The sequence below is a fragment of the Haliotis cracherodii genome, unplaced genomic scaffold (assembly GCF_022045235.1).
Source record: "Haliotis cracherodii isolate W230 unplaced genomic scaffold, xgHalCrac1.p SCAF_5, whole genome shotgun sequence".
NCBI lineage: Eukaryota > Metazoa > Mollusca > Gastropoda > Lepetellida > Haliotidae > Haliotis > Haliotis cracherodii.
The window spans coordinates 18,296,522-18,318,845 of record NW_027266308.1 but is presented as its reverse complement, the minus strand read 5'-3'; the positions used below and the strand labels follow the sequence as shown (position 1 = coordinate 18,318,845).

Sequence of the window (22,324 nt, the reverse complement as noted above, 5' to 3'; positions counted from 1 at the left end):
AGATAAGTGTTTAATCAACATGATCAAACTAATAAACAAACTTTTGCACTTTAATATACTAATGATGTATGTTCATGTTCACATTTTTACACAATGCACGAGCTGCATACACTGGTTAGTAGTTCAGTTATTTGTCCCCGAAACAAAATTTGAAATGACCAGGGCCTTGTCACTTTTGCACATGCAACACAACTTTCTCTTGACATAATTCTCACCAACTGCTTTCACAAATGTCGACGACAATGTGCATGTGTCTGAATCATTCAGATGCTGTTGTATATCTGTATATCAGTTTATTAACTGGGCATGAGTTAGAGACGTTTCTAACGTTGATAATGATTATTTAGTTGCATATTCCTATATGCAAGGGGTCTATGTAAAGTTCTCGGTAGAAAGGAACAACATCAAGTTATTAGCTTGCAGTATATACAAGTTTGCTTTATACAAGTAGAAGAATACAGGAAGTACTGCTTGAGTGTGGGACTGTCTCTTTCTTCTTTCTGGCCAAGTCTTATGCAGCCAAGGTCACTAACATGGGAAAAGTCATAAATTATTAATATACATAACAGTAACTAATAAGAAGTGACATATGCACTGCTCAATCAAGGTGGTTGACAGTAAATGTAGGTGACGCTCACATTCGACTTCAGTTCGTTTTGCCTACAGAGTTGTCAAAACAAAGTTCTACACCAGAGGCAGAGAATAGTTGACCTCTTCAGAAACAAGTAGCTCAGTCCGGGTAAGATATGAGACAAGAAGAGAGTTGTATTGTTTGTTGTTTAACGCCGCACTCAGCAATATCCCAGCTATATGACGTCAGTCTGTAAATAATTGAATCTGGACCTGACAATCCAGTGATTGGCGTCATGAGCATCGATCCATGCAGTTGGGATACGATGACATGTATCAACCAAGTCAGCGAGCCTGACCACCTAATCGCGTTATTCACCTTATCCCTCTGGATGCCGAGGTTTTTTTCTGAAACACATTTTCCTAAGATCGGAAAAGTGTAGGTTGTGCGAGAATTACTCTCACACGGCACTAGATCTACCTCTGGCTACAAAATTACGCAGAGGTGGAGAATATTAAATTTCCTATTTGATGGTTTAAATTTAACTGCAAATATTAAACCGGTTTTAAAAAAAGACACTTCTAAGTGTTGTCCGAATTTATTCTGCATTGAAAAACAGTTAATTTCTCCGCTTTTTATCGTACACCGATAAAAGTACTGTGCGACAAAAAAATTTATTAAGAAGCTTTACGGAAACCAAGCGAACAAAATACTGCCTATAATATCTGAACGACAACTACATATCAAATGGAGTTATATGTGTATGTATAACGACATACATTCAATTCCAAAAATAGCATGCCTTAAATGACAAAAACTGATTTTTCTCTATGACGTCAAAATTCGAGAGAGAGGTTACACACGTACAAAGAAAAGGGGGCATAACTCCGCTATGCTTAGCTCTAGTTTGTTGTAACTCAGGCCACTTGATGAGAATTAGCTGTGGATAAGGACAATATATTTTCATGGTGATTTGTTCTGGAGGAACCAAACTATTCCAACACAAATATCAATATTGAAACTGTACACGTTTAGTTATAAAATAAACCCATAAGAAATGATGAAATCGTACTTCATAAAAAGGAGGTAATAGAGAAATGGATGGCCTTATCTAACCTATAACTTAGTCCTTATATTCCGACATTCTCCTGATTGTGTAAGTGTAATTTGACTAATGTTGCATCATTATTAATGGAGCACTAGCCTTATCATCAAATGTAATGAAATACCCTAAAAATAACACCATTCCTTTTGACGTCATGGCTGGTTTTATGTCTTTGATAACGTCGGAAAAAGACGACACTGGTATTTTGATTAATATATATCTCCCCTAATTTTCCTTCATGGTATGGAAAGTCTTGATGTTTTTAACTGAATTTGACGCTTTTCCAACACAACATAAAATGACTGCTTTCACCAAGTAAATAATGTCTTGAATATGTAAACAATTAGATAGTTTATCGTGTATCTTAATTGGACAAGACACGCACCTGTTTGGCATCAATTTACATAATGAAATTCCCAAAAGAATATTTCAAAACAATCCAAATTATATTCAATATTGGACATATATGTGTTCATTATTATATTATTATTTCTTACACAATAAAAGATGCAAAGAAAGCTCTATTGGTAAAGAATTATCAGGGTAATCGTATACGTTTGAACCAACGGGGTACCTGGCATGGGTTTTATTTTTTATTTTTTACAATTCCTGGAGAAATAAAGTAAACAGTTTACTATCTTGTGATCACAACAGACAAAAAGAATGAACCCATTGATTATATAATGCAAAATGAGAGGAATAATTCGTAAATTATTTGTGACTAACGCGCACCTGGCGAATCATTAGATATCACTGTTCTCTGTATCAAACGACATAAAAGACAATTCCAAGACCAAGACATTTCAGAAATTTGTGCATATTTTTTACCGAAAAATATTATCCATTTTGTTAAAGTAATATATTCAGTTTTAGTTAAAAAAAAAAAGGAAATGGTTTTTCATGGACATTGGTTATATGAACTTATAATATTGACTTATTACACATCCGGGCCAGCTCTAGAAATTAGCACTAGTCCTGTAGTCCTTACCAAACTGCCCAATAGTAAAGGTATCCTAAGGGCAAGTAGAAATTGGCCCATTTTAAGGGTTTTGCTATATGTTAGCATTATAAGGACTAGTGGACAAAAACTGTTAGTTTCTAACCCTTATTCCCAAAAAATACGTACATGCTGCAGTTACATTTACACTTCATCTTGTAGCACTTGTCCAAAGGAAAGAAATATTGTAGTCCACACTATAAACCTATCAATTGTTATGTAAACAATGTTCAAACAAACAGGAGATTATCAAAGGTTTGTTCATACATGTTGTGGCATATGTTTACATATGATATCATTTTGAACACTGACAAATATCCAAAGTGAAATTAACTGTGTGAAAAAATGTATAAAAGATTTGCAAAATATACACCAAAACTGAAACTGTAAACAGCATTATACAATGATCGTGTGCACCCTCATTCAAGGACCTTCACCTCGAAGAAATTACCAAATATGTACAACAATGTTGACGTATGACATCACTACCTGTGACCGACTTTTACAAAATGGCGTGTTCACTGTCAAAAGTACGCGGTATTTTACGAGGGGACTTTCGTTGATTCAGAGATCGTATATACATAAATGTGACATGTAAGTAATCAGAAACATTCGGACAATCTATGTACTGTTATTTGTTGTTATATTTTTCATTGAAACAAACGGAAATAGTCAGAAATTCCGATATAAACATTTTTTTCATTGTGCATGATTTTGCGTCATTCATGGCGTCACACTGAACGGTAACTTTGACAACTTCTGTTGAAAATATTAAATCATTGCAATATATCTATTTTAGATTCCCTAATTCTTACGATTCTCTTCCCATCCATATTCTGAAAATGTTGAGCCAATATCTTGAACGAATAGACGAATGGATAGCTCAAAATAGGAGAAAATGCTACACTGTGTGAAATCTGAATTTTGCTTTGTTTACATTTCAACCAAGTGCAGTTTTTCGAGCACAGCGTTCGTTTTCACACCTAACCTATTTTGCTTGATTTCATCAAGCCACTTTGTATTGGTGACAAAGACCACTGGTCATTTCATTCTAAAATGTATAAGGAATTCAAGGATGTAGGTATCGCAGATAGGGTTGAAATACACGTGATGTTACAGGCTTCTCATAACCGGTGTACCCGAAACGTGATTTTGTAAACACTATCCAATATGGTGGAAAGTTCGCTTCGGCGTTCGTGTTTTCGTATTTCCAAAACATTCTAAACGATTCTAGGGTTATCGGAGACGTTTTGGAATGATCATTGGTGATTTCATAAAAGACAGATACCTGTGATCACAAATATGCTGTTTTTGAAATTCATTTCTCCGAGTAAATATCCGAAATGTAGATTTCAAAACATGCTGTAAATAACACCGTGAGTGTTAATTTAGTAATGTGTAAAAAATGGCGACATTTATGATGTACCTAATTTTCAGAGGTCATTTTCAGTACTTTTGCTTGGCCTAAAATTGCCAGTGGATGATATCACAGAACAGGGAATTTCCCACCTTATTAAAAACTGTGAAGTGTATTTGTGTGGGTGATGTATTTTGAATTTTATTCGACTTCAAAGTGAGGGTTGTAGAGGAGGGACATATATGTCCCTGTGGCATCCAGGGGGTTAAGTAGGTTCACTTAACCCTCGTCTATTCAACAAGACCAGAGATGCCAACACTAACTGAAGCTTCAGAGTAATCAGTGGGGTAAAAAAACATAATTTTATGTGAAAAAGACTGTTATAGTACCATAATGCAGGTTTTCACTTCAACACTTTTGTCAACGCATGAATTGACGATAGTAATATAGCTGCATGGGCCAGCATCACTATTTGAAACACAGGGCGATAAGGCTGATAATCAGCAGACAAAAAATTACTCTGCATGCAACTCGAAATTGAATATCAAGCAATCCATAAACATAAAAAAATCAACATTGCGGAAGTACTCGAAAACAGAAGTTCCATAACGGCGTGCAAAATCTCGTTGGTGACATCCATCGGGGCCACATTTCAACAAACACACATTTTGTAAAAGATTTGTAAAAAGAGCGTGGGAATAACTTGTGGAAGTTCTCCACTATCCAGAATACTACATTCTTGCTGAAACATGGGGTTAAAGATCCACACATTCATAAATTCATCTTTCATTATGAACTGTATTGTCAAAAGACAATGTGGTGTTGCGAGTGCCAAAGAAATATCGGTGAACATGCAATTAGTTTCCTGTAGAACACTGAAGAATGCATCACATGACCAAACAAAGGAAGCAATCACAACCCACTCAGCCACCAAGGCTTCCACAAAAAAGAAAGTATGACAACTGATAGTCTAGATCACGTATATTGTGTACCCCTCTGACAAGTGTAGAGATGCACAGCTCCCATGGCCGAAAGCTATGAGTGAGTGGGTGAGTTTGGTTTCACGCCACTTTTAGCAAATTAAGCAATATCACGGCGGGGGACACCAGAAATGGGCTTCACACACTGTACCCATGTCGGGAATCGAACATGGGTCCTCGGCGTGACGAGTGAACGCCTTAACCACTAGGTTATATCTGGGATAACACTTGCTTTTTAAGAACTGATCCTAGTAGTTTGGGGGGGGGGGGGGGGTTGAGTCCCATCCAATTCCGAGTCAATTCTACACAATCATTTGCAGAAGAATATACATGATAATGCTGCAACCCACAGTAAACTTCTCAAATCACTCACTGATGTTTCTTGTGACACTGACACTTAAACAGTTTGTTACACTACAAATGTCTGTGCTCTATGATGACAGCTGTAATAACTGTTTGAAGCTGCATATTTAAAATGTGTTGCTGGTTTTAATGTTATCAGTGGGTTCTCTGTTTAGAGCAGAAGCACACAAAATAGAGTGAAATAGTTTTTATTGTGACAAGAGGTGGAGTTATCATTAGATTGACAAACAGTTATATTATTCACAGTTATTCAGTTAGCATGGATATTCTTGCATGATGTGAATAGGCTGTACGCTTACACTCCTATCACAACATGGTGTACGAGGGCTGGCTAAAAAGTTCTAAGCCTAACAGTGAAAGACCCGTACCAAGTCGATGGTTTTCATTTATTTCTCCACATAGTCCCCTTCCAGGTTTACACACTTTTGCCAGCGATGCTGCAAGGCCCGGATGCCAGTCTAGGAGAAATTATCTTCAACCACCCTAAAAAAGTCATTCACAGCGGAAATGACGTCATCATTACTAGGAAAATGGCGACCGGCTAGTTCCTTTTTGATTTGGGGAAACAGGTGGAAGTCTGACGGGGCCAAATCGGGTGAATAAGGGGGATGGTCAATGAGTTCGAAGCCACAATCATGGATCGCTGTCATGGCAACCACCGATTTGTGAACAGGAGCATTGTCTTGGTGGAACAGGACTCCTTTAGTGAGCATTCCCCGTCGCTTAGCTTTGATAGCTTAACGCAACTGTCTCAGTAGGTCAGCATAATATCTTCCATTGATAGTCAATCAGCAAGATAGTCAATCAGCAGAATACCCTTGGAATCCCAAAAGACTGAAGCCATCACCTTTCCAGCAGAAGGAACCGACTTAGCTTTTAGAGGGGCTGGTGATTCCGGATGCTTCCTTTGTTTAGACTGAATTTTGGTTTCTGGTTGAAAGTGATGAATCCAGGTCTCATCCATGGTTACAAATCGGGCCAAAAAATCATCGGGATCTGCTTCAAAACGGCGTAAACTGTCACGGGACATCAGGAATCTGACACGTTTCTGATCCGCTGTCAAGAGCTTTGGCACCCATCTTGCAGAAACTTTTGTCATTCCAAACTCGTGTGATAATGTGCTCAACCCTCTCATGAGAGATGCCCACAACACTGGCAATATGTCGAGTGGTCAATCGTCGATCAGCCATCACCATGTCATGCACCCGGGTAATGTTTTCCGGAATGGTTGCAGTTGAAGGCCTTCCTGGACGCGGGTCATCATCAAAGCTCTCTCTGCCACGCTTGAATTCCGCAGCCCACTTCTTTACAGTGGAAAAGGAAGGGGCATCATCCCATAAAGTGGAGACCATGTCAGCATGTATCTGTGTTGGAGTAGCCCTTTCAGTTGTAGGTGACTTGATGACTGCCCTATAGCCAGTTTTGTCCATTTCTGGTGATTTCAATGGGTAGGTTCACAAGATGGTCTGGTACAAAGACAATAATAACACTACAGTTGCAGTTCTTATGTCTATGATTCATTAAATGATTGTACTTGTTGGTGGCAAAAGTTTGTTTCAATCCGATTGAGATATCCCACTTAGGCTTGGAACTTTTCAGCCAGCCCTCGTATGCATGTGAAATTGAGGTCTGTTTAGCAGGAGAAGTAAATTGTTTAAAATTAACTCAAAATCATCAACCGTCGACAAATTCCAGAAGTTTACAACTTTAAATTATTTATTCCCTTATCATATTTCAGAATTTTCAATGATCTTATTCCACCTCCAAACCAAGCCCTCTTGCTAAAAAATATTTACTTAACAATCCTCGTGATATACATCACGAAATGTCACACAGAGCAGACATGTGTTAAAGCTGACAGCAGGAACCTTTCATTTATGTGCATTTGCTCTTCGTCAGAAATCATTCAACATATTAAGTACACCTCAAGCTGATCTGTGAGTGTATTGATGTATTTGTCTTTTCTCATGTTGTTAGATTTGTAAAGTGATAGCCTCTGCAACAATGTCTTCTCAATGAGTGTGTTCAATGACAAGCCAGTGTACATTGGTCAGTGGTGGCAAATACACAATATCTCTTGAAATATGTCAAATCATGAATTAACAGCACCTTATAATTAAAAGCTCAAGCAGAACTGTCTGTAATAATACCTTTATTCTGTCTTATATATATATGCAAATCTCAAGTATATATTGTACTATATGTTAATGCATCACTGCCAGTGATTTATCTTTAATGCCACAAGCAGAGACCTGTGTTGTCTAGCCCACACAACTTAATTCCCATTGCTAACCAATTGTGTCGTGGTAGCTATGATAGAAAATATAAACACACTTGGGTTTAGCTGAGGTTTGGCAATGCATAATATTTACATGTCAAATCACATGTTGATGCTTTGTTGCAATAACAAATCATTGTTATCTTTTTTATAAATAACCATCGAATATCTGTGTCAATAAGAGTTGATTATTATTTTTATCTATCCATTTTCATTGTCTTGTTTGAGACCATCCGACCACCTATTACTGAATATGGTTTTGTAGCATGAAAATTGATGTTTATCACCTGGGGGGTAGATGTCATTATTTCATACAGATATCAACCACTAGGTTTTCACCTTGTCACCTGTGTTGTGTGTACAATTAAGAATTGACCTTCACTTTGTGTGAGTTCATTGGAGTATGAACCTTCATAGAGTGAGGGCCAAACTGTATGAACGTCGGAGCTTTCTTATAATTTTTATATCACAATTTCTTACCTCAAAGGATGTAGGCCAAGATCTAAACACAATTTTATTTAGTACGTGTGACTTCATGTTTACACTGACAGCCATACAACAACCAGCTATATTGCGGAGTAAAATAGTTCCTCAAAAAGAGAGGTGACATGGGCGTATGGATGCACAACTTGCTCTTCAGAAACATCTTAAGCAGCACGTGTGTTCAAATTATATCCTCATTAGATGAGAAAGGTCTGTAAAGAACTACCTCAGTAAGTCAGTCACAATGACAGCGCGTCGTAATACATTTACATCAAGTACAAGACGTCAAAATGGCCGACACGATAAACGTGACGGGAGAGATTTCCGAAGTTGTTAATGAACGTGTGGCGGTTACATGTGTTAGTCATCATTGATCAACTGGCCGATCATTGAAAGGTGAATAAAGATGCGTCAAACAGACACTAAGATAAATTCATAGATTGCTGGAGACGGTCAATGTCAGCCTAGGCACATATCGAGTCAGTTTAGATGTGCATTTCATCGTTCGTTCATTAGGATAGGCCGCGGCGAGGATATTCGTGAACAATCATGCAGTCACGCTCTCTGATATTTCTCAATGTATACTGAAACACTGAGACCAAGAATAAAGGTTCTAAATGATCAGAAAGAACGCTTATCTGTGTTTTCGTGCTAGGGAATTCCAAGGGGTTTCCCCAGGAATGTGGAAGTAGTCCGTCAGTGTTTACGTCATTTCATGAACACGGTCTCGTGAAAAACGTATGAAGGTCAAATTGCGTCGTTCATACACTTATGAACGTCAATTTCGCGGTCATGTGACCGCTCTCTCGTCCAATGGAAAAGCCGTATATCGTGTAAACTTCAAATTAAAAAATTATTTACTGTTGTAGACATATATTTTCTTTCAGTATTTTGTATATTCACATGCGAATCTATGAGTGTTCCATGTCAATATAAAATGTACTTGATTTAATACCACAGTTGAAGAGTCCTTCATGTACATGATTTTAGTCAGGATGAAATAATGCTAATCAAAGATTATATTAATAGTTTTGCAGAATCCAAGTGCTAAGAAATGAATTGTTTTCACTGTATTCTCCAATCACATTATGATGTTTAATATATTTTAGGTTCTGGTTTTTCTTCAATAAACCTTTAAAGGGACAGTACATAAAAGGTTCTGTGTCTTTTTAAAGGCAAACTACACTCCAAATCTCAGTTGTTTAGCCATCACCGTTTTAATTAGCCCACATAATCACCACATGCCAATTAGCGCCAGGGACCCAAAAAACTTGGCTTCAGACCAGTGATGGGGCAATTGGAGGACAACATTGACAGAGAGGGGGGAAATCTCATTCGTGACCAACCTCTCGCAAACAGGCATACCCAAAACAATTGTCAAGTCGCTGCATTATGGTTCACATATATTTCCCCATATATTTATTTCAGATGCATTTTAAAGTTAATCGGGACGTGCGGAATTATACAGTATGATTGAACACGTTTAAATGTGTCTTGGGTATATATTTACATGCAAGACATATGAAAAATCAAAAAATATTTATGAGGGATTCTTTGACGAAGAACTTGAAATCATATACACATTCTGATTGGTTTGTCGTATTTTCGCACATAACATTCATCGATAGGGGGCCGAGTCTTCTTGCAGGTTACGGAAAGGGGCGAGTGGTGACGAAAGGGGGAAATCTCCTTGAATCCTTGCATTTGATTGGACGAAGCTTACCATAGCCTTTCACCCTGAAAATTAGTCTGCGTGGGTAAATGTGAATAGAAGACAGGACAGAAGAAATATTTATTCATGAAAAAGTTTTGGGCTTCTGCCCCTCATCTAGCAGATACAACAAAAATATATACTGACAATGGAGGTAGGACACGATGTCATATTTACTGTAAACAGGATTTAATATATTTAGAAATGTATAACAGTTGTGTTTTACAACTTGTTTGTGGCAGGGTAACTAGTTTTAATTCAGATGGCCTTTCCCAATAATATTTATGCATATATTTAACTCTGTTATCTATATATGTGGGACATATTAAGAAAATGATACTCATCTTCAAGTATGTTAACACTTCTAGCTTGACAATAATCACAGTATCTAAGAGCTTTGATAATGTTGTGATATCGTCCAACTTCTATTTTTAACTTGTGACTCGATATTCTAATCATTCAAGTTCAAATTTTGTATATAATTATCTATAAGTCTTTGTATAAACAAAGAGACAAATATCATAGGATTTACAGACAAAGGATTTAACCACACATACGTAAAGCCATTTGTACACAACATATCTTTTACATATCATGCCCAATTTTTCACACCTTTATCACAATGCTGCAAACAAATATTATATGCAACCTGTAATATACAATTACAAGTATTATTTAATTTATACCAGTACTTCAAAATTCTACAAAATCTATTGATGTTAATAGGATACTGACCTAATTCTCCATATACTGCAATAGTACATGCCTTTCAATGTACATTTAATACTTTCTTACAGAATTTAAGATGCACCCGTTTACCGTACCCCATATCTCACAACCACAGTACATTGTAGATGTAACGAAAGAATCAAATAATTGGAGTAGTGTTTGGGGTGTAAAATTTCTAATATTTGATAACAATACATTCATAGCTTTTAAATCTTTCCCAGCTAATGTTTTGTAACACAAAAAAAATGATCCAGTACTTGTAAAGACGTTTCCTATAAGGTAGCAAACTGTTTTACCACTTTAAGCTGTTCATCATTTAAAAAACATTTTTCATTTTATGTAAATTCCCTCTTTTACTAAATACCATTACCTTTGTTTTATCGACGTTTATGTGTAAACCCCATTCTTTACAGTAATTTTGCAAGCTATTTATTAACAGTTGGAGCCCATTCGTTGTTTTAGATAAGATACCATATCATCAGCCAATAACATCATAAATAGGTTAACAAAATGAATCAACAATCCTGAATCTATGTTTTCTTGAAGTTTGAGCTCAAGGTCTTCCAAGAATAGAGAAAAGAGTAGAGGTGACATCACCTTCCCTTGTTTAATTCCAGCACCAATATAAAAATAATCGGACAGAGTGGAGTTAAACTTAACAGTTGCCTTTACATTTGTGTACATTGGGTGAATAATGTTCCACATTTTCCCCTGAACAGCGCTCATAAAGATCTTAAACAAAGATCTATTTATATAAACACTATCAAATGCTTTGCTTAAATCGACAAAGGTACAATATAGGTGCTTCTTATCACCTAAATATTTACTTACAATGGATTGTAAAACAAAAATGGCATCTACAGTGGAATATCCATGTTTAAACCCAAATTGAGCATCAGATATTGTGTTGTATTGCTCCGCCCAAGCAGATAATCTATGTGTCAACACTAAAGTGAATAACTTTGAAAAACAGCTATTTAGAGTGATACCCCTGTACCTGTTAGTGTCATTTTTGGCTCCTGTCTTGTGAATAGGAATTATCAATAAAGTACAGCATGCCTTGGGAAATATGCCTGTACTAAAAATTTTATTTAAGAATTGAACGTCAGTTGGATGGGTTCATTGAAGTGTGAACAATTGAAAAGCGTTGGTTAAACTGTGTGAACATCGCAAGCTCGGAGTTGTTACGAGTTGATCGTAAACATCGATCGAGAATACGGGGAAACCCGGGAAAGCAGTTCCGGCAAAAGTTCACACGATCAATTTCACAAAATATTGTTCACATCGTGTGAACTTATTTTGTCCGTTCACAGGTGTGGGAACTCCAAATATCAGATCACGTGACTACCCCTTCAGCCAATCAGCAAGAAAGAAACAGTGCATACTTCAAAGTATGAAATTATTAAATAATATAGTTAATGGTTTAATAGAGGTTATCACGAGAGTGTGTTTGGGGATGGTAAATATCCTGCAGTAGGAATAAACATTGTATTTAGTGAGCCTTGGCGAGCTAAATACATAGTGTTTATTCCTAATACAGGATAATTACCATCCCCAAACACACAAGCGTGATAACCTCTTTATCATATAATGTCATTCTTTAATTCTGTGCTTCAAAATCACTTTCTCTCTCTCACAAACATTACTGAAACATTGCAAGTTTTCCTGGAATCCGGGCATTAATATTTATTACTTCACAGGGTAAGTGATGTGTCAGTCGGACAGTGACAGTAGCAAATATAGTTCCAACTGTTATTATATAGTGGCGAAACAACATCAACGCAAAACGACACAATTGTTTTTAATTGCCTTTCGCGACAATCCATCGGTCTGTCCACTAGAGTAACTGTCCTTTGTCAAAGGGAAGCAACTCTAACCCTAGTCTATGAGACGTCACGGCCACAGTCAGACGTTGTTGACAGTCGGTCTGTCCTGTCATAACGTTAAGAAGTGTAGTCAGATGTACACACAGCGACAAAATGAAACAAGGTAACAATTCAAACATATTTCGGCCAAATCCAACTATTTTAATTTGTGGAGAAGGTTTCAGGCCGCAGAGGTCTACAAGCACAGATATGGCAACTTCTGCTTGGCTTGGCCTCGTGCCCTCACAAAATTGTTTCGAAATTTATATCTCCAAAGTTGCCAACACTTAAAAAATGCCTTAGCTATGTAAATCACAGTTAGACACTGATTTTCAGTATATTAGACTGTTCTTTTGATAATGATAGCAATTATCCCTGTAGTCTATCCAGATTCCCGATGGTTAATTCTGACTCGATCGCCGAATGACGAGGGCGACGCCATGTTTGTTTATAAACAGTGAAAGTAGTCCCTACTTGACCTTTGATATTTGCATCTCTATCCGCATATGACCCCAAAGGATATCGTTTTCATCCCTTGGCTTTATCCTGCCGAGAAACCTACCCATTATATGATAAACCACTCTATCAGCACTGCATATAAAAATCTTTTTCATTATCAGATTGTTCCATCTATTCCAACTGCTTTATTATTCTTCAAGTTTGTAATAGCGACCTGTACTTCATTTTCTCTGATATCTTTTCCCAATCAGGGTTGTTGTTTCTGTCTTCATTAACTTGTTTTTCTACATCCGGCTGAGTAGAGCTTTCAAACTAAGTAATAGTTATAAAATATTTTGCAAAGTCACTGGCATCTAACTGGTTTCCCAGATTTGATGATTTTTTGGCTTTAAAAAATTTCCAGTATTCCTTAGGATGTCGCTCCCCCTTACTCGAAACACAGATTTTGACATACCAAGGTGATGATTTAGTATAGCCACCGTTGAAGCGAGTTTGACCTCTGACAGTCCACCTTCTCCTTTCCATATAACGGTTTTCAGTTTTCAGCAGGATATCACTCACATTTGCAACACTTTCTTCAATATTTTCTTCACAACAGTTAATAATAGTTTCGATTATGTGGTCTATATGATTCATGAGATCTTTCTTAAACATTTCATTATAGCTGTCCCTTTTTGTGCCACACATTCCTCTCGTGAATATGTTAGCTATTCTCTGATCTGCCCCACACTTCAATATAACAGCAATGGGGACATGGTCACTGTATGGTGTAAAACCAAGAATTTCAAAATGAGATGCCAGTTCAAAGTTGCATTCTTTCAAAAGCAAATAGTCTACAACAGACATCCCGTTGCTACTTTGATAAGTATATTTCCCTCTAATATCATTGCACAAACGTCCATTTGCTACTCGTAGACCAGTTGAACGACACAAGTCTGAAAATTGAAGTCCAAAGCTGTTCACTGCCTTATCCATAGAAGATTTATCAAGAGCGTTATCAACAGAATAATCATTGTCATCTGTATATCTTGAAAATCCTGTTCCAGGTAATCAGATCTAAGTCCCACTCTTGAGTTAAAGTCTTCAATAAACACAATCTCATTCTCGGATTTAAACGTGTTAAAACGTTGGATACAATGGTTCCTGCGCACCTCAGTTCACGCTGTTGCACGCGAGTTAACCGTGACAAATTACCTCCCTTGTCACGCCCTGTCTTCTACTTCCGCAAAATGTCTACCATGGACCCTGGAGGAAGCGATGCGAAATGTGTGCATGTTTCCCCCGTACCACGCAAGAAGGGGCGATTTGTAAAGAAACAGGTTCATTTGAGAACAATGAATATTGTGCAAGCAAACAGAAGAGAGAAGATTGGTGGCAGGGTAAGTACCTACATCGAGGACGGAGAGGCAAATAACATCGATAGTGCTAAACTCTACTGGCACGAGGGGCGGAGGATCATCGAATTAGTGATCCTCGTTCAGAATTTAATCTGTGTGGATTGCAGGTGAGCTTTGCTACTGAGTGACACCATAGACGAAACAAGGTACGGACTTGCATCAATATTATACATAAACTAAGGAAAGTGTGGTATCTTAAACAGTGTGCCTACCGGCAAAAGTCATCACAAGAGTGGACATCGTGGGGTGCCAATATATGACGTGAACACAAAATTAGCTGCAGGTAAGACAACAAATGTTGTTATTGAAATTGATATTGGACACCATTTTTCCAGAAAGATTAATAAATTATTTGATAAATTTATGCATTGTTTACCTTCATAATGTGAACATTTTAAAGTGTCAAAATAGAAAATACATTTTGTCTTGTTTGAGAATGGAATCTAAATTATCATTAACAAATTTTTGCAGATATTGATATTCATTTGAGTGGTAAGTATTTTGGTGTAGGGTATGCTTTGGCTATTTCTGTGCTTTACTGTTGCTTTTCTAACATAGCTACATCTCCCGATTTCTATCGTAACTTATGCCTGAAATATTGCTGCTGTCACGTAACACATCAACTTCATTTTCCCCATTTCTATCAGACCTATGATTAATACCCTCTAAATCCTTAGGTTTAACACTTTTCCTCAGCTGATATATCTTCCCTTTCTATTTATTTTGCATGACTACAAATTAGAAATATTGAAATAGTAATGATATATGTTCAAAAAGTCAAACTTTTGCAATCTGTGATGGATCGAATGTCTGTCATTGTTAGTGTCAAGCTATTAACATTTTCTTTTCACAGCGATAAATTTAATTTGATTTTAAGGATGTTCATGTAAATATTGGTAGTAATTTCTCTCATTATTTGGATGCCTGATTTTGCAGTTGAAAACAAATGCACCAAATATTAATACTTCCATCATCTAGTGCATTGATTAGATCTCTCTTCAACCACCACATGTGCAATGACCACATGCTCAACTATTGCCTTGACACTTTATTAAAAAAAATCCTTTTTTAATTTCTTGTGTTTCAATGGGAACAATTTGGACTTGGTCTCAAACAAGTAGCGTTTGTTTCGGCCAGAACTCTACAGCTAATGAATATTTCTACATGAAAACATTATCTTTAATTTTTGAGTATGAATTTATCATCAACTGAATTGGTGCCTTTTGCTGTTTTTAAATGTTTTGATTTTTCACATTTCCATGTAAACAGTTCACACTGTAACTGTCTCCACGTTGGACGTCACATGAAAACCACAATCTCACGTTTCATAGTGTCACAGGAGTGAGGAGACAAGTACTAGATGCTGCCCTGACAGTATATTTTTATCACTGTCCATATTTTGCATTTTGTTCATCCTCAATTACATGTTAACAGATATTATTGTCAAACTTTTAATATGTTGGCATTCCCACATTCTACTATTGAAAATGGGCCACACCTGAAAGTGTTTATTATTTTTCCTTTTAACCATGAAATGTTTTAATATCTTGTTTAGGTGTGATGTTATCAATCATTTACTGTTGTTTACAGGAATGCTTCACTATGGCATGGGACCAACACAGATTAACAGCTTGCTGACGTCAATTAATGTCCCTGGCATGTCGACTCGAACCATTAAGAAGCGTGAACGAGAAATTGGGCCAGCCATTGATCAAGTTGCTGAAAAGTCATGCAGACGGTCTATTCTTCAGGAGGAGGTCATGACGAGAAATGATACAGAGGCTGCAGAACCTGTTGATTTGGTTGGTAGTTATGATATGGGCTGGCAGAGCAGAAGTTCTGGTAGGACATATAACAGTAAATCTGGACATGGTTCATTGATTGGACAACATACAGGTGCCATAATCGGATATGGGTCTTGGAAATCTACATGTCGGACATTTGAAGTTGCCTCTGCCAAGAACGTAAAGCCCACAGATCATGACTGCCGATGCAATTGGTCTGGATCAGCTAAATTAATGGAAGCCAGTGTTGGTGTTCAACTACTGAAGGACACTCACAGTTCTAAACATCGCATCAAGTGCATTGCGATGGATGACGACACAACAATCACATGCGGAGTGATTATGACCCCAGCATAGAGAAATGGAGTGACATTAATCATGCTAAGAAATCTCTCACATATGGATTGTATGCATTGGCAAAATCACACAAGAAACTTACAAACAAGGTGATTCCGTATTATAAGAAATGCTACTCTTACGTGCTAGCCAAGAACAAAGATGACGTAGAGGGTGTCAAGGATGGTGTTAGGAATATAGAGCCTCATTCCTTTGGTTGTCATGTGAGTTGTGGGGATTGGTGTGGCTTTGTGCGATATGGCGAAGTCTATAAACACAAATCACTGCCCAGGGGTGAGTATCTTTCTGGCGATGAACTGAAAAAAGACCTAGAACGACTGTTCGAAGTGCATGCTATGAATGCCAGCCATCTCGCTCCACTTGGTAGCACAAAGGCGAATAAATCATTTAATAACATTGTGGCAAGCAAGGCACCAAAGTCCCGTCATTACAGTGCTTCAGAAAGCTTTAACTAACAACTTAGTGCAGCAGTGTGCCAAAAAAACATTGGACACAGTTATTTGAGCAAAGCTTTCAAAACCAAACGTCTGTCCTCTGGGAAATCACCAGTCATTCGAGTTCGTAAATTACAAAATCGCAGAGACAGATTCGTGAAGCAAAAAGGGCATTCAAATTGAGTTGACTTCAGCTGAGGGAAAACAGAAACAAATTTAACGTTCAGTACGAGGTACGGGAGGGACCAAATTATGAGACCAACATTGGCACAGATGGCGATCATGATGTTACAAGGATACCTGACCCACTGGTATTGTCTTCAGTTCAACGTATCACCAACCAGGGATGCCAGCTAGTATTCTTTGATCTTGAAACATCTTCAAAAGAACATAACACATCCATTTGTCAGATCAGTGCCCTGTCAGATGAAACTGATGTATTTGATCAGTATGTGATTCCAGAGAAGCCCATTAGCCCTTATGCATCCAATGTAACTAATTTGAGTTTAAATGATGGTATTTTGTTGCATAAGGGTGTAGCTGTGCCGGCTGTTGACAAGCATGCAGGAATGTCAGCCTTCATCAGATGGCTGAAGTTACACAAGGATGTTGTTCTCATAGGTCACAATGTGAAGCACTTTGACGCTGTACATTTGCTACGAGTAGCACACAAGTGTGACATGCTTGATCAACTTCAGGAAGAAGTTCTTGGATTTGTTGACACCTTGCCCTTTTTTCGAGTATTGTATCCAAATTTTCAGTGCCACAAACAAGAATATCTTGTGAAGCAGTTGTTGGACAAATCTTGTGAAGAGTACAATGCTGTAGCTGACTGTCATGCGCTTCATGATCTAGTCTCTGTCAACAGTGATAACATTTTGCAGCACAGTTTTTCTTTGCGGGGGGCTGTTGAGCATCTTCAGAGGCTACAAACAAAGAGACAAAATGTAGCCTCATTGTCAGGACTAATTGGACAAAAGATCTTGTCTAAAGCCATGGCAAACAAGTGCGCTGCATCTGGATTGAAGCTTTGTCATCTTGCTCTGGCCTACAACCGAAAGGGGGAGGAGGGTTTGAGGTTAATGTTGCAAGAGAAATATCAATGGAAAAGTTTGTGTCACAAGCAGAAAACAAACATTGGACAAGTTGTGTTCGTACTTTGCATCATTGAAGAAGTAGAGATCTGAAAGATTAATGACTTGATTGAGGACTGTGAAAGGCTTTTCATCCAAACCTGGTACATGTTTTTACCAAGGGCTGAAGTGGTGCCATTTGCTATTAAGCAATTTTTCAAAAATGATTTTTCCCTGTTTCCATTGAAACAAGTTTGACTTACCCGAAATGAAGGTAGTTCAGGAGCAGCACTAAAAATACTGATCTACATTTGTCATCAATGGCAACAAGTTTGACTTTGACTCTGTACATAGTGGTGTGTTTGTCTGGACCATATCTCTAAAACTAATAGGCATTCTCTCTTGAAATTGTGCACACACAAAGACCAGGTTGCAAAAGGGCAAAGTTTGCTATCTATTGGTGTTTAGAATTTATATTTTTTCTGTTTCCATGGAAAAAAGTTAGCCTTTGTATTTCTATGTCAGGTATAATGTTCCGAATCCCAATTCCATGGTAATGTTTTGATAGCTATATAAATACTCATGTACAGTGCCGTGCCAGTTATGTTCGTACGATCCAAAATGGCCGCCGTTTGTTTACATATTGACTTGCTTTTATAGAGCGTCATATATTAATGAAAAAATTATCTACATACCTTAATACTTGGAAAGATGCCCTTTCATAGTCAGAACTTTAGATATCCGGCGTGGAATAGATTCATAAAGGCCACAAATAAAGTCTAGCTCAATGTCCTGCCAAGTGATATGGATCGCTTCAAACAGTCGATCTTGGTTAGTGATGTCGTTTACGGTGTCCTGTTGTTTTTTCTTTAGTTTTAGCCAAAACATTTTCTATAACATTTAAATCCGGTGATTGTGCTGGCCAATCCATCGTGTTTATGGCATTGTCGGCGATGCATTTTTTGACAATATTTGCCCTAATATCGGGCACATTGTCGTCTTGAAATATATAGTTATTGTCTACAAATTACTGGCCACAAATTATTGTCCACAATTTCTATGTATTTCTGGGCATTGATGTTACCATGTACATGCACCAAAGTCCCCACACCATGATAACTGATACTCCCCCACACCATCAAACTCAACTTCCTGGTTCGAGGTGGACATGTTATCTTCTGTTCACCCCCCTAACAACCATCTTTTTTTTCGTGATGCGCCTGTAAAATCCTTCTCTGTGTAATTCCCTTTGAATTGTTCTTTTCGAGACAGGTTGGTCTCTCACCGAATTGAAATTACCAGTGATGTCCTTCAAAGGTCTCTGTCTATTATTTTTAACGAGTCTCCCCATGTTTGCACGGATTATCGTATGTTTTGATCAAAACAGCAGACAATACTTTGAAGGACATCACGTGACGGTCACGTGATCAAAGTGCACGTGCATTATTGACCCTACGCGAAACATTTTTGTGCTCGTAAAATATTTGGCGGTTATAAACCGTTATGGATCGTACGAATATAACTGGCACGGCACTGTATATGGACAGATTAGATATAAATTCTCTCATCAAATTAGAGTAACAGTCCGATGATTTGTTCTTTCGAATTTTGTGGGGGCGAGGAAGGGGTTATCTTCTGATGACTCTTGTTATCACATTGTAAACATTGTGAAACTTGCATTTGTTACAAATATTGTTGTGTTTTAAACAAGTGTTGAAGCATACATTCATCAGGACATGTATGATAACATGATATTTGAATGGGGACGGTCGAGTAGCCTAGTGGTTAAAGTGTTTCCTCGTCACGTCGAAGACCTGGGTTCGATTCCCTACATGGGTACAATGTGTGAAGCCCATTTCTGGTGTCACCCGCCGTGATATTGCTGGAATATAGCTAAAAGCGGTTTAAAACCATTCTCACTCACTCACTGATGTTTGAATGCTAAAATGTATATCTTTTCCCAACGAAAAGGTGATTACTTCAAGCAATAAAATGAGATGTTTTTTCAAGTACAAATTGATTTGTCAATCCTCTGTGAAGTATGAATCCATGACAGTTCTGGTGCTGGAAAACATCATGTATCAGTGCGTGCTTTGAAATTGTGAGCGAGTGTTAAATATCATATTCTTAGGCATTCATAAGGATATTCATGGATTGGAATAACACTGTATGTACTCTGAACATGAACTGTCATCACTAACGACGCACGGCCATTTTGAGGAATCTGTCATCTAAACTGTAATCAAAATCATTCAAGCTACCGGTGTATGTGAATACTTCTCATAACAAATATCATTGTTTAATAGAACTGGATTATTGGGGACACTTCTCTTGAATTGAAGATGTATTATTTGACATCATTGGAACTTTCATGATATCTCAGAACGTTGGTTGAAAAACCCCGCGCAAGTAACAAGCATCAGAGTAAAATGACGTCAGAAGATTGCCGGGTATGATGTACCGGACATAAGTTCTTCTTCTGGAAAAATGTAAACAAACACACATATTCATCAGGAAACTTCATAATAGTGACATTTTATAACCTTTTGAACTTTTGACTTGATCATTGACAACAATATGGACTTGTATTCAACAGCCAAAAGTGTGAAATCAAAGTAAAGAAGATCAGCTTTTTTGGCATGGTATATGATGAGAGAGGAGCTCGCCCAGACCCAAAGAAAGTTGAAGACATAAAGTCAATCAAGACACCACAGACCCCAAAAGAATTACAAGAATTCCTTGGCATAGTAAATTACATGGGACCATTTGTACCAAAATTGTCACAACACACAGCTTCACTTCGTGACTTAATCAAGAAGGACTCAGAATTCTGCTGATCCGAATCCCATGACAAAGACTTCAAGAGAATAAAATCTCTCATATGCGAAGAAGGCACACTGAGCTACTTTGATCCAAGCAAAGAGACAGTGATCCAAGTTGATGCATCCTTACGCGGACTTGGAGCAGCATTAACACAAGACGGAAAACCAATAGCATTCGCATCAAAGAGTCTGACTGACACTGAACAACGATATGCCAACATTGAAAGGGAGATACTGGCAGATGTATTTGGATGTGAAAGATTCCATACATATGTGTATGGAAAGCTATTTATTATAGAGACAGACCACAAACCTTTAGAAATGATCAAGCTGAAGAACTTGACTGCAGCCCCACCAAGATTACAGAGAATGCTTATACGTCTCCAAAACTATGATGTCAAAATCAGATACAGACAGGAGAAATGACCCTTGCTGATGGGCTATCAAGACTACCAAACAATAAGAATACAAGAGAAATTCATTTGGACATCAAAGTTAGCCCAATACAGTTTTCATCAGACAAGCAAACAACGCTAAAGTCATGCACAAGTCAAGACCAAACACTCACCCAACTTCGTGACATGATTGTTGAAGGATGGCCCAGCACGTTCAAAGAAATACCAGGACCAATCCGCCTGTACTGGTGTCACAGAGACGAATTATCAGTTGAAGATGGCCTCATCCTTAAAGGAGGGAGAGTCATAATTCCCCAAGAAAAGCAACATGAAGTACTACAGAAGATACATGCAGGTCACCAAGGTGCAACCAAGTGCAAGTTGAGAGCCAGATCATGTGTATTCTGGGATGGAATAAACAAAGATATTGATCAAGCTGTAAAATCATGCCCTACATGCCAAAGCCATCAAGACTCACAAGCTAAAGAAACCCTGATGCCTCATGAGATCCCAACAAGACCATGGCAGACAGTAGGTACAGACCTATTTCATCATGATAACAACGAGTTTCTTATCGTCGCAGACTACTACTCAAAGTTTCCGGTCATAAGAAAGTTACCAAAGCCCTGCACAAGTATTGCTTTAATAACAGCTTCTAAGAGTATATTTGCAGAACATGGAGTACCAGACAAAATAATCAGCGATAATGGCAGATAGTTTGATAGCAAAGATAACAGAAAGTTTGCTGAAGAGTGGTGTTTCGACCACACAACCAGTTCACCCATTACCCCCAGTCAAATGGCTTCATAGAAAGGTCTATCAAGACAGTGAAGAGTACCCTAATAAAGTATAAAGAAGACCATATGGATCCTGATATGACGCTGCTGTGTCTAAGGACCACACCTATAGATAATTACCTGCCATCACCAGGAGAATTACTCAGCCGTAGAAGATTGAAGAGTAACCTACCATGCAAGATGCACAACAACAAACATGACAGAGACAACATCCAAGCTAACCTGAAAATGCGGACATTTGCATTTCGGCCACGCCCCCTTCAAATAGCGTATTTTAGTACGACTTTTCACGCACATTACAAGTTGTTTATTATAATATGTATATTTATAATATGATGAATTATGAATTGTTTAAATTTAAATTGTT

General features: G+C 37.7%; 2 protein-coding genes and 1 pseudogene across 2 annotated transcripts in view; 1 reads left to right on the top strand and 2 right to left on the bottom strand.

Moving 5' to 3' along the window:
* The window catches only part of LOC139442173 (exonuclease 1-like), a 121,078-nt gene that overhangs the window by 94,252 nt on the left and 4,502 nt on the right, over positions 1–22,324 (bottom strand). The gene's annotated exons all lie outside the window — the stretch shown is intronic.
* On the bottom strand, positions 6,393–6,803 carry LOC139443570 (protein GVQW3-like). Its single transcript, XM_071224543.1, has one exon. The coding sequence runs from the start codon at positions 6,801–6,803 to the stop codon at positions 6,393–6,395; it is 411 nt and encodes a 136-aa protein (XP_071080644.1).
* Positions 15,886–21,191, top strand: LOC139443569 (uncharacterized; annotated as a pseudogene).

What these genes read in the sequence shown, in the direction of transcription:
- LOC139443570 (XM_071224543.1), bottom strand. Translation starts at nt 6,803, where the DNA reads ATGGACAAAACTGGCTATAGGGCAGTCATCAAGTCACCTACAACTGAA.